Below are 12,909 nucleotides of genomic sequence, written 5' to 3'. Positions count from 1 at the left end.
ATCCAAACCTTATTGTACTACAGTTCCCCCCCCCCCCACAAGAATGGTAGTTTTTCAAAGGCTCTTTCACTGTCTGACTATGGACAAATGATAGGGAAAGTTATATCTTAGTGAGCTGGGCATTTTAAACAAAATATGGGACATTCATAATTTTAGTTATAGCTGCAAGTCCCTGAAAGCAGCTTAATGAGTTGCAACTACTTCTACAGTACAGGAACAGGAAAAGAACTTTACGGTACAGGACAAGAACTACAGAATAAAAGCCATCCATCAAACACCACTTCTAAGTGGCAACAACTGGAAACCAAGCAAAGAAACAGGAACACCAGAGTCCAACATTGAAAAGTGGTCTTTCCTCATAGTGCTGGTTTATGCAACACCACATATTTTGTATATTTTCATCCCCAGAACACTCTCATATAAGCTGGCAGAAAGAATGGACAGATCTAAAAGTACTGGCATCGATTTTATTTTATACACTATCCCTCGTTTTTCAAATATTAATCTGTCAGACCAGTAGTCTGACATGCACAGTACTAGGCACCCTACTGAAATCGCTAGCTTTGCCCCTAAACAAGAGCCAAATACACACATCTCCATTATCACCCCAAGTTTGTCCAAGTTCCTCTTTGGAAACAGCTTCCTTGTTAATACAAGAGACAGAGAGATGTCTTCTGCAACAGTCGCTTGTATGATGGACGCATAGAGCACGATTAACTTCTTCACTGGGGATATAATTTTACATAAATTATGGAGGAGAACAATTAATGTAGGAGTATATCTCTTTCCCCGGGACCATGTGATCTCCCTCCCTTTAGACTTCTAAGTACTGAAAGACACAATTCTTGTCCTATAAAACCCAACGCCATGCCCTCCATTCCATTTGTGGTTTGCCCCCTGAGGACGAACTACAACCTTCCATGCACGGGAGCGACAAGAGGTGGCTTGCTACCGCTTCCGCCAGCCCACCTCGCTACGTAGCCCGAATATCCTGGGCGGAGGAACACACACGCAATTCGTGTGCCTCCCTCTGTTCGGTACATTCGGGCTACCTAGCGAGGTGGGCTGGCAGCAGAAGCGGTAGCAAGCCACCTCTTGTCGCTCCCATGTGTGGAAGGTTGTACCGGAATGCCTCCCCGGCCTCCACCTACACAAGCTGCCTCCTCACTCTCAGCATTTCCAGGACGTGCCGAGGTGCTGCCGCTTCTCGCCCCTCCGGCAGCCTTTAATCTCCCCGCCTGGCGTTCTTCTCCCACTCGCACCACCCGACTCCCCCCAAGTCCTCACCCGAGCGACCCTCAGCGCAGCCATGGCTTTTGCTTCGTCCCTCCCGAGCGGAGCCGTCTGCAGGTCCAAGGCTAACCTTTCACCCACTAGTGAGGAAGCCCAGTCCCGCCTCCCTCCTGCGGGGATTGGTCCTTGTAAGGCCCCAAAGAGTGTTCGAGGGAGGCCGGGAAGAGAAAGAGGACAAGCCGACGAATTGATTTACGATGTCTATAGTTCGTGGGGTCTGTAATGCCCGGAAAAGTCCACTCTCGGCCGGCAATGCCACAAGTACAGATGGGCTCTGTTGAGAAAGAAAAGGCTTGTGATTAATGGGAGTATGGGGTGGTGGTGGTGGTAGGGTCCTGAAATGCTAGAAGGGACTCTATCCCCTTAAACTGCAGGTGGAAGATCCAAGGTTTGACACATGTCCACAAAATGCAGCCTACAAGTGAAAGCAAGCAGGCAGAGAGTATTTTGAGCCAGAGCACAGCTTCCCACGTTGTTGGTTGTGAGTGTGTCTGTGGTGGGGGCCTTTCTTTTGCCTTTCTTTTTCATTGCCCTTCTTTTTCTTGTAGGGAATGGATTATTATAGACTAGCAGACCCGGCACATAGCATCTGCGCCGCTAGCTTGTCGCTCGCTCGCCCCCAACTTTCTCACTCGCTACCCCACAACTTTCTCACTCACTCCCCCCACAGAGCTCGCTTCCCCCTGCTCGTCCCCCTGCTCACTCGCGGCCCTTCGCTTGCCCCCTGCTCACTTGCCCACCCACAGCTCGCTCGCTCTCCTGCCCTCCCTCTGCCTTCTGCCACAGTCTCTCCTGCCCTCCCCCCCACCTTCTGCCCCAGTCTTCTCAACAGGGGCATAGCTAGAGGAGAGGGGGCCTGTGTTCATCCCTCTTTCTGGCGGCCCCCCAGACTGAGGGAGATAATGAAGAAAATAGGGAGGGATGGAGCTGGAGGGCCCTCAGGAGCTGGGGGCCCGTGTTCTTTGAACCCTTTCATTCAATTATAGCTACGCCCCTGCTTCTCAGCTTTTCATCCCCCGCCACTGGCAGCGCTTCCCGGCAGCTCTACTACCACCTGCCGCCTCCCCCTCCCCACCGAGGCCATTGCCAGGCTGCTCCTGGCAGCCCATCTGCTTCCCTGGGCCAGCCGGGCTGGGCCGCTACCTCCATTACTGTGGTCAGAACTCTCGCATGTTCTTTCAAGAGTTCCACCGGGATGACACACATCCCCATGGCCAGCTAAGAGAATTAATGTTGGGAATTCTCTCTGGTAAGAGAAACCCTTTTTCATTATAGCAGAGTGCACAGAGGCACAACACAGTGGAATTAGGAACATAGAAAACTGCCATATACTGAGTCAGACCATTGGTCTATCTAGCTCAGTATTGTCTTCACAGACTGGCAGCGGCTTCTCCAAGGTTGAAGGCAGGAATCTCTCTCAGCCCTATTCCTTGTGTGTAAATCTTTGTAGATATATCATGTACAAACAACCACTTTGTATATAATTGTGCTTCAGCAACGTACTGTATGCTTTGGTAGTTTGTTGGTTCAATAAAAAAATCTTGTCCTATCTTGAAGAAGCCAGGGAGGGGACTTGAAACCTTCTGCTCTTCCCAGAGCGGCTTCATCCCCTGAGGGGAATGTCTTGCCATGCTCACACATCGTCTCCTATTCATATGCAACCAGGGCAGACCCTGCTTAGCTATGGGGACAAGTCATGCTTGCTACCACAAGACCAGCTCTCCTCTCCACAGGGAAGAGACACTCCTGTGGCTGCACTGTGAAAGCAGCGGCAGCTGGCCTGGCAGCCTTAGTTTAACTCCCGAAGGGGCCGTGTGGCCGTGTGGCCCCTTCAGGAGTTAAACTCCAACTCCCGAACGGAGCCTCAAGGCTCCATTCGGTAGCTAGATCCACCACCACCACCCCCGCGTCTGACATCGCTGGCTTTAAGTCATTACAATAACACGTGATTAGCTGGATATTTAGGACTGTTAGTTATTTCAGCTACAGCCCATTATAAATCATTGTCCGTGGTTGTATATAAGAAAACCCAATAACATTGGGGAGAACACATAAAGAATGATGAACAGGCAGGCATGAGAGAGACAGCGGCCACCTGAGTAAAGATTTTTTTGTGGGACAGGCATTGCCTGTGATATAAAGAGATATATCAGGTATCTGTATCAACGGGGCAAACTTTGTCATTACTTTGGGATTGAGTATTATATATACCATGTTTCCCCGAAAATAAGACAGTGTCTTATATTAATTTTAGCCCAAAAAAATGCACTAGGGCAATTAGCGGTACATCAGAAATTACTGCTAGGTCTTACTTTCGGGGAAACAGGGTATGTAATTTTGTAATTTGCATTTGTAATTTTATAGTTAATATTTGCCCATGAGGAAGAGGGGTTACCTCGAAACTGGCTCAGAACCTGGCTGCCTGTTGGCACTGACACTTCTACAGAGTGTCACCAGCTATTTCAACTTGACACTTTTATGGAGTGGAATCTGTGATTCTTGGCACTTCCATAGAGCAGTATTTACCATCTCATTTGGGGATATCCACATCAGTGGATTGGACATTTTGACATAGTACATTGTAGTACATTGTTTGTTCCTTTATGACCCATTGGGCATTTATTAAGATTGTAAACATTGATAATGGTGGTTATTATTCTTTATATCTATTTCACTTGCTATCTCCTGACGCATGCACACATGTGAACATATAGTTGATTTATATTTTTCAAACTATGTACATGTATTTATATTTAGGTTTGTATATTTAATTATTTGGTTTATTTTTATTGTTCATAGTGTTGTGATTATTTTACAATGTAGATTTTGATTTATATATTATAATGTTTTTAGTTTATACATTATGTTTTTGGCAGCTTCAGAGGAAGCAATTTTCTTCATGATGGTTTATTTAGGCATTCTCTCTAGAGAGTCCTATAAATAGGTTCAGTAAGATATATATAGTCTATTGATTTTTTCAGACTTTTATATATTAGTCTGACATGGGGGGTTTCTTCGTCTTTGGTCTCTTAGCCCTGTGTGGTCCCTAGTTTTGGCATTTCCGGCCGGCCTGCCAGTCAGAAACCACAGGCAGGCAAAGGAGTGGGCTGCTCCTGCCAGTGGCTGGCCTGCCGGTGGGAGCATGTGGCGGCGGGAGCAGGTGGTGGGCCAGGCTGGCCACCAGGAGCAATAGGTGGTGGCGAGCCGAGCCAACTGCTGGGAACAGGTGGTGGTGGTGGGCTGGCCCAGCCACCAGGAATTGGTAGGAGGGAGGAGGTGGCAGGCTGGCTTTCCGGCCAGCCCGCCAGTCAGAAACTACATGGGTAGGGGGGAGAAGTGGGGGTGGGGGGAGAAGCGGACTGGCAGAGGCGAAGCTGCTCTGCGTCTGACCCAGCTAGTGTGTGTGTATATATATCTATATCTATAGATAGATCTATCTATCCTATCTATCTATCTGTCTATCTATATCAGGTGGTTGGTGGCAAATGGTGCATGGTAAACCCCACCCACACAGTACTTAACCACCAATTGGCAGTGACACTGGAGGCCCAATCAGTGGGTTTTTCTGGCGGTGAGAATTCTGTGCCATGTCAACCCTCTGAAATAAATCAAGAAAAAGAAAGAAAAAAGAAGCCAGCAGAAGAAATAAAGAGAGGAAGAGAGATAAATATATATAGAGAGAGAGAGAAGAAGGAAGGGACAGATTGTAAAAAAGGGCAGCATTGGTGTGGGTGGGGTGGGGTGTTCGTGAGGAGCGGCCAGGGAACTGGAGGAGCATAATAGGGCAGCCAAGGAGGAGAACGACAAGGAAGAGCAGGAGGGTGCTGGAGGAGGGAGGCCTGAGATGGAGGTGATGCTGGGAGGGAAAGTTTGGGGCTGGCTGGAGAACCAGAGCAGCCTGATAGGGCAGCCAGCACCACTGCTGGAAATGAGGAGGAGGGCACGGAGGAGGGAGGCCCGAGGACAAAGTGGCACAGGGAAGGAAAGTATTGCTGCCTCCACCACCGCATTGGAGAGTAGGGAGGTCTCTGGGGTGAGGTGGCTGTGGCGGGGGTGTGTGTGAGGAGAGCATTGTGGGGCTACTGAGGCCAGTGGGTTTCTCTGGCCGGGAAGCCCCTGTGCTGTGCAAGCCATGGTGGTGGCAGTGAGGAGGGGCCCGGTCAATCACCGCTGCTGCCACTCCTGCTCGGGGCCACAAAGCCCATTGGTGGAGGGAGGGGCCTGGGTCCGGGCCTGTCAGTGGCCTGAGAGGAGAGAGCACTTATGGTGACAGCGGCAGCAGCGAGGAAGGACCCGGTCAACTGCTGCCACTGAATGGGGCTACCAAGCCCATTGACAGAGGAAGGCAGAAAGGCGAGGGATGGGCCCGGGCCTGTCACTGGCCTGAGGGAAACTAGCAGCTCTGGTGGCAGTGTTGGCAGTGAGGAAGGGTCCAGTCAACTGCTGCCGCTCCTGCTTGAGGCTACCAAGCCCATTGGCAGAGGGAGGCAGACAGGTGAGGGATAGGCCCATGCCTCTCAGAGGCCTGAGGGGAATGAGTGGCCATGGCGGCAACAAAGAAGGGCCCAATCAACCACCACCACTAGGGTTGCCAAGATTGTATTGGCTGAAATCGGAATGCAGGGGGGCAGGGGGTGGGGCCACCTAGGGGCAGGGCTTGTCTTGGCCCAAGGTGGCAGCCACTGTTGGGTGTACTCAGTGCCACCACCATCTGTAAGGAAGAGCTGGCAGGAAGTGGCGGCAGCACAGCTGGAGGAAGTGGAACTGCTCCTGACCATTGGGGGCTCCTCTCCAAGGGACTCCACATGGTGCACCACACTTGGAGGAAGGAGGGAGCTGGAGGTGGTGGCGGCGCTGCTGCTGGCCATGCACGCACACCACACCTGGGAGTGTGAAGGAGGGAGCTGGGACCTGGAGGGAAGCAATGACATCAGCAGGTGGATGGGAGAGAAATAATGTCATGGGTGCAGTGAACAGAGGGTGTGTGAGTGGGGAGAAGCAATGACATCGATATGGGTGAGAAACAATGACAGCAGAGGGGATGTGGCAGTGTGTGCAGGGCTCAGGTGAGAGTGGGGAGTCTCTTCGGTGAGGGGACTGTGGTGGTGTGGGGGGCAACAGGAGCAAACAAGTACAAGTGTACAGATGTTCTGTGGGGGTTCAGCTAGTTTATACTAATTTATGTAACAAAGCAGCGCTTTTTAAGGTGTACAGTCAGACACAAAATGTGCAGTTCCAAAACAACATTTGTGCAGTTCAAAAACTCAAGTCATACAAAAGTTGTGTAATGTAAGCTGATGTAAAAAGTAACTGATAACAATCAGTGTGAAAGGTAAAATAAGCAGTCCAGGCTCCTCTAGAACCCACACCTGTGATATTGCAAACAAGCTTATTACCTCTCATGCAACCTTCCTCTGAAATGGACCCTATTTAATCACCATGTTCTACCTCTGCAATTTAGTCCTACCCTTAGCTATGAATTTACAAAATCACAATTTGCATAAAATTTTAATTCAGTTTTACAAGAAATGATTTCCTACTGACTGATGAGTTTTTAAAAAACAACCTATTCTCATTAATAATTTCCAAACATTTGAATGAAAGGTATAATATTTACTCCTGGGGCCAGAATATTCTGAACATCTTCATCTTTCTCTTTTGTTCTAAATATTGTAGCTAAACATGATACTAAATTTCATGTTAATTAATGTCTATCTAAACTGACATAACATAGATAGATATGAAAATTTAGAAACCTTGATCAGGAAATCAACAGAGGGAATTTTTAAGAAGCAGATGGAAGAGTGTAGTAGTCTAACGTTAAAGAAATATTTTGCTTACTATAACATGGTTTTGTGTTTAAATTTTTGCTAACAACAACAACAAAAAAAGATGTGCAAGTACTTCTAAGCTAAGGGATACACAGTCATTGCTTCCAGTTTTCTGAAAAGCTTTGATTATTTCACTAAGAAGTTTGCAGTATTTTTAGTTTATAATTTGTCTTGTAAGTCTTTTTCTTCCAGCAGTATGGAATATATATGACTTTGGTGGTTTCATTAATAAAGTATAAACCACTTTTTCAACCTAATTAATGGTAGAGAGTTGTTGGCTATTACCAGCTTGCATAAATTAGCAAGCAAACACAGTAGAAATAAGGCTAATACATAACAAAAAAGCAGTTTTTCATTTATTTGGACACTTACAGTACAGTTTTCATTATTTCTGCTAATATAGCTGGTTATTTTAGTGCTTAATATTTATTGCACTTATTACTATTAACTTTTTTGCTTTATAGATTAAATTTTAGTGTTACTAAAAACTACATATGCAATTAGATTATTGTAATTTTATTGTGTCTGATTATTGTTTTTATAATATACCTGATTATTGATTTTGTTCTTTCTGTAAGTGTATCATTGCTTTTATTACTTCTGTAAGATGCCCTGTGGGAAATTGATTCCAAAAAGCAGGATATACATTCATAAAATGAATCAAGTAATAAAATAAATGATTGTTATTTAGAAATCTCTATGGGTTTATCCTTTGGTACAGAGTGCCCCCATCAAATAATTATTGATGAATGAAAGGTTTCTGGAGTTTAAGACAGGGACAGCTTTCAAAATAAGACACCATTTTGCTAATAGCACCTGTTTTGTACGCAGAAGGCCATAGGTTCAATCTCTGACATCTCCAAGTAGAATTGAAGGGCTGCGAATGGCCCTGTCTACAGCTGGCAGTGAGTTTCTGCCGGTCAGTGCAAACAACTCTGAGCTAGATGGACCAGCTATCTTAGTTAAAGCCATTTCTTATGTAATAAAATTGTTTTTTGTAATACAATATGCTTTAATGTAGTAATTATTATTTATGCAGTACTACCAGTGTTCATGTCACCTTAAGTGGCACAGTGGGGAAATGCTCGACTAACAAGCAGAAGGTTGCCGGTTCAAATCCCTGCTGGTACTATATCAGGCAGCAGTGATATAGGAAGATGCTGAAAGGCATCATCTCATACTGCACGGGAGGAGGCAATGGTAAACCCCTCCTGTATTCAACCAAAGAAAACCACAGGGCTCTGTGGGCGCCAGGAGTCGAAATTGACTTAATGGCACACTTCACCTTACAGTGTTCATGCTGCTTACACAGTTACATAACAAGCTGTTTTGGTAAGAACTAATCTGCCTACTTTCACATAATTGATAATTTTAAAATTAATATTTTAAGATTAATATTTCATATTAAGATTAATATAGATTAATAAAGATTTATATTTTATATATTAGGATTAATATTTATATTAAGATTCAATCTTAATATTTTATTAAGATAAAATATCTTAATTGATAATTACCATCCTCACAAGTTAGCCCACTTCAGCCTTAAATGTTTACATGTCTGCCATCTTGAATCAGGGTGGATGACATCATTGCAAACTATGCCCTTGAGCTGTCCCTATATCTGTAGCAAGTTTGCTTCAATTGGTTAGGCAGTCCACAAGTTTGCCCATTTGCACCTTAAACATGATATCATTACACACTACTATGCCGTTGAGGTGTCCCTTTGTGTCACTCACTAGAATTGTACCAAATTTGGTCCAAATTGGTTCCCATTTGCACCACAAATGTTCACATGTGCACCATCTTGAACTGGGGTAGATGACATAATCACAAATGACACAACTGAGGAGTCCATTTTTGTCTCACTACAACTGCACCAAATTTGGTCCAAATTGGCTAGAGGCTGTCCATAAATTAGCCTACTTGCACCTCAAATCTTCATGTATCTACCATCTTGAATGAGGGTGGTGGCATCATTACAAACTACACCCTTGAACTGATCCTATTTTTCCCTACAGCTGTAGCAAATTTAGTTCAAATCATATAGGAAGTCAATAACTTAGCTGAATTACCCCTCAAACTTTCATGCAGTCACCATCTTGAAGTGGAGTGGTGAATGACATAATCACAAACTATGCCACTGATGTTTCCCTATGTGTCACTCACTACAACGTTACCAAATTTGGTTCAAATCAGTTAGATGGTTCACAAGTTAACTCACTTGCATCTCCAACATTTATGCATCTGCCATCTTGAATTGGGGTGGATGACAATCACAAACTACATCACCACCACCCACATCTTCTCACCTGCTCTACAACAGAGTCCCCTGTTAGGAGAAGCTAGGCCCAAACTGGACCACTGGCCTCCCCCATCCAGGTCTCCGTAATACATACTAGGTGAGCTCCATCATCCACAATCAAATCATGGATGGTTTCTGTTTTATTTTGAACTCAACTGACATGACAGAAAAGCAAGGTGAGATTCTGTGGGAGATTGGTACTGCTCCCCAAGGTCAAAGCTGCTGGAAGGAGTGACAGCTATTAAATGTCTGATCTCCCTTCCCCTATAATGGTCTGCTGCCCTGCCAACACCACACCTTCCTCTATTCCCCACTACCACTAGAATCACCCCAGGGCCAGTGAACACATTCCCTCCAACTCCAGGTGCACCAAAACACATACCTGCATAAAATCTAATAAATAAACATTTATTATATTTATTATGTTACTTTTTAAAAAGCAACAGCATAACTTGCCTAAGCCCTCTGTCCCACCACCAATGCCCTTTGGCAGCCCACCAACAGCTGCACCCTTTTTGTGGAAATGTTGTAATATGTCCAGCCAGTAGGTGACACTAGCATTTGCTAGTGATGGTCTTAATTGGAGGCAGAGTCCCTTCACTTGTCTCTTCCTGTTACAAAATAAAGTAGTCTTGGCTTATAATGGCTGCCTTCCTCTGAGCTCTCACCCTTGGCACAGCCTCCACCTTTAAAGCTGAAATGGCTGCAAATCCCTCCTTCCAGCAGCAGACCCCGGTGAAAAGGTTTGTTGCAATTAAACAGAAGATAGGAGGCAGCCACAGCGTAACAGAAAAAGCAGAACAAAAATAAGCAAAGGAAATTCTCTTTGCTGGCAGATCTTACAATTGCCCTTGGCTGTCCGCAGTTGAGAAACCAACAGATGGGGAAAGTGGCTCTCAACACTGATGCTCTTTACTAGATCTTCTCTCAGGCATGTTCTCTCCCACTTTTATATCTGCAATGACTCCCCATTTTTATAGCTGCATTGGCTGCCAACTCCTCCTTCCAGCAGCAGACCCAGGTGAAAAGGTTTGTTGCAAATAGCCAGAAGATTGGAGACAGCCACAGAGTAATGGCAAAAACACAGTATATTAATTTTAATATAGAATGTGTAGGTTTTCATGTTTTAACTTTTTTTGGTTTTATTTATTTGTTTGTTTGTATGTTTGTTTTTTATTTGTTTGTTTGTTTGTATGTATGTTTGTACATTTCTATACCGCCCAAAACACAAGTTCTCTGGGCAGTTTACAAAACAATAAAAACAGCCAATAAAAGATTAAAACATTTCAACAATTAAAATTAAAAAGTTAAAACTATTAAAACACAATTTAAAAAGTATCTAATTAAAAGCCTGGGTGAACAAATGCATCTTGACTACCCTTTTAAAAGTTGTAAGAGATGGAGAAGCTCTTATTTCAGCAGGAAGTGTGTTCCAAAGCCTCGGGGCAGCAATAGAGAAAGCCTGTCCCTGAGTAGCCACCAGACGAGCTGGTAGCAACTGCAGATGAACCTCTCCAGATGATCTCAGTGGGCGGTGTGGTTCATAGCGAAGATGTTCTCTTAAATAACCAGGCCCCAAGCTGTTTAGGGCTTTATAGGTTATAACCAAAACCTTGTACTCTGTCCGGAAACTTACCGGCAGACAATGTAGACGTTTTAAGATAGGAATGATATGGTCTCTACCAACCTGGCCACCGCATTCTGGACTAACTGCAGTTTCCAGACTACGTACAAAGGCAGCCCCACATAGAGCACATTGCAGTAGTCCAGTCTGGAGGTGACCAGCAGATGTACTACTGTTCTGTGGTCATTTATCTCAAGAAATGGATGCAGCTGGTGTATCAGCCGAAGCTGATAAAAGACACCTCTGGCCACTGCCTCAATCTGGGACACCAGGGAGAGTTTTGTGTTCAGAAGCACCCCCAGACAGCATATCTGTTCCTTCTGGGGAAGTGTGACCCCATCCAGAACAGGCAGATCAAATCATCTCCAGAGTTCCGACCCCACACAAGAAGTACCTCTATCTTATCTGGATTCAGTCTCAGCTTGTTACCTCTCATCCAGCCCATCACCGCCTCCAGGCAGGCATTTAGGGAGGTTATGCCTTCTCCTGATGACGTTGACATGGACAAATTGATTTGGGTGTCATCAGCATACTGATAACACCCTGCACCAAATTTCCTGATGATCTATCCCAGCGGTTTCATGTAGATGTTAAACAACATCGGAGACAATATGGAGCCCTGAGGCACACCATATCAAAGCTCAGTTTTTGAAGAACAGTCCCCGAGAGACACTATCTGGAATCTGTCTGAGAGGTAAGAATGGAACTAACGCAAAGCAGTGCCTCCCCCTCCCAACCCCCTCAGACGCTCCAGAAGGATACTATGGTTGATAGTATCAAAAGCTGCTGAGAGGTCCAAAAGGACCAACAGAGTCACACTTCCTCTGTCAATTCCCAATTGGAGATCATCCATCAGGCCGACCAAGGCTGTCTCCACCCCATAGCCCACCCAAAAGCCGGTCTGAAATGGGTCTAGATAATCAGTTTCATCCAAGACTGCCTGGAATTGGGAGGCCACCACCCTCTCAGTTACCTTGCCCAGCCACAGAAGGTCGGAGACAGGCCTATAGTTGCTCAACTCTGAGGAATCTAGGGCAGGCTTTTTCAGAAGAGGTCTAATAATTGCCTCCTTAAGACAGGGAGGCATCCTGCCCTCCCTCAGAGAAGCATTTATGATCTCTACCAGGCCTTCTACAACAACTTCCATGCCAGATTGTATTAGCCACGGCGGGCAAGGGTCAAGAGAACAGGTGGTAGGCTGCATCACTCCAAGCAGCTTGTTCATATCCTCATGAATCACAAAGTGAAACTGATCCAGCCTAACCACATAATAGGAGTCACTGGACACCTCCTATTCAGACACTGCAGTAATTGTGGGGTCTAAATCCAAGTCAGTCTGAATATGACATATTTTATCCACAAAGAAATCATTAAACACATCACAGCGGGAAATAGATGGTTCCAAATTCTGATTCAAGGGAGGAGGAGCACTCACTAGCCCTCTCACAACCCTGGACAACTCCTCCGGACGTGAACTTGTGGACGCAATACGGACCGAAAAGAATCACTTCTTTGCCGCCCGTATGGCCAGAGAATAGATCTTCAAATGTGCTCTATGTTGTAATCTGTCAGATTCGAGTCGAGTCTTTCTCTACTTGCGTTCCAGTCGTCTACCTCGCTGCTTCAGCCCCCGTAGTGCTTCCGTATACCGAGGGGCCAATTTTGAAGCAGGTCAGAGAGGACACTTAGGTGAGATCATGTCTACTGCCCTGGTGAGCTTACTGTTCCAGTTCTCCACCAGGGCATCAACAGGATCACTGGGAGAGCCAACACTAAATCCCTCCAAAGCTTCTTGGAACCCTATTGGATCCAATAACCTTCTCTAACGAACCATTCTAATGGGCCCCTCACCCATG

At 45.6% G+C, this 12,909-nt stretch overlaps 1 protein-coding gene across 1 annotated transcript in view; it reads right to left on the bottom strand.

Annotated features, from left to right (window-relative positions):
* Nucleotides 1-1,425, bottom strand: part of ACADM (acyl-CoA dehydrogenase medium chain) — a 29,145-nt gene extending 27,720 nt beyond the window's left edge. The window contains exon 1 of the mRNA XM_053247348.1: nt 1,288-1,425. Coding sequence (XP_053103323.1) covers nt 1,288-1,311 — 24 coding nt within the window. The 5' untranslated portion in view covers nt 1,312-1,425. The remainder of the gene's footprint in view (nt 1-1,287) is intronic.
* Between the last annotated feature and the right edge of the window lie 11,484 nt (nt 1,426-12,909).

The sequence above is a fragment of the Hemicordylus capensis genome, chromosome 4, assembly GCF_027244095.1.
Source record: "Hemicordylus capensis ecotype Gifberg chromosome 4, rHemCap1.1.pri, whole genome shotgun sequence".
Lineage (NCBI taxonomy): Eukaryota > Metazoa > Chordata > Lepidosauria > Squamata > Cordylidae > Hemicordylus > Hemicordylus capensis.
The sequence above is the reverse complement of the archived record's forward strand: the minus strand, read 5'-3'. Positions and strand labels throughout refer to the sequence as shown.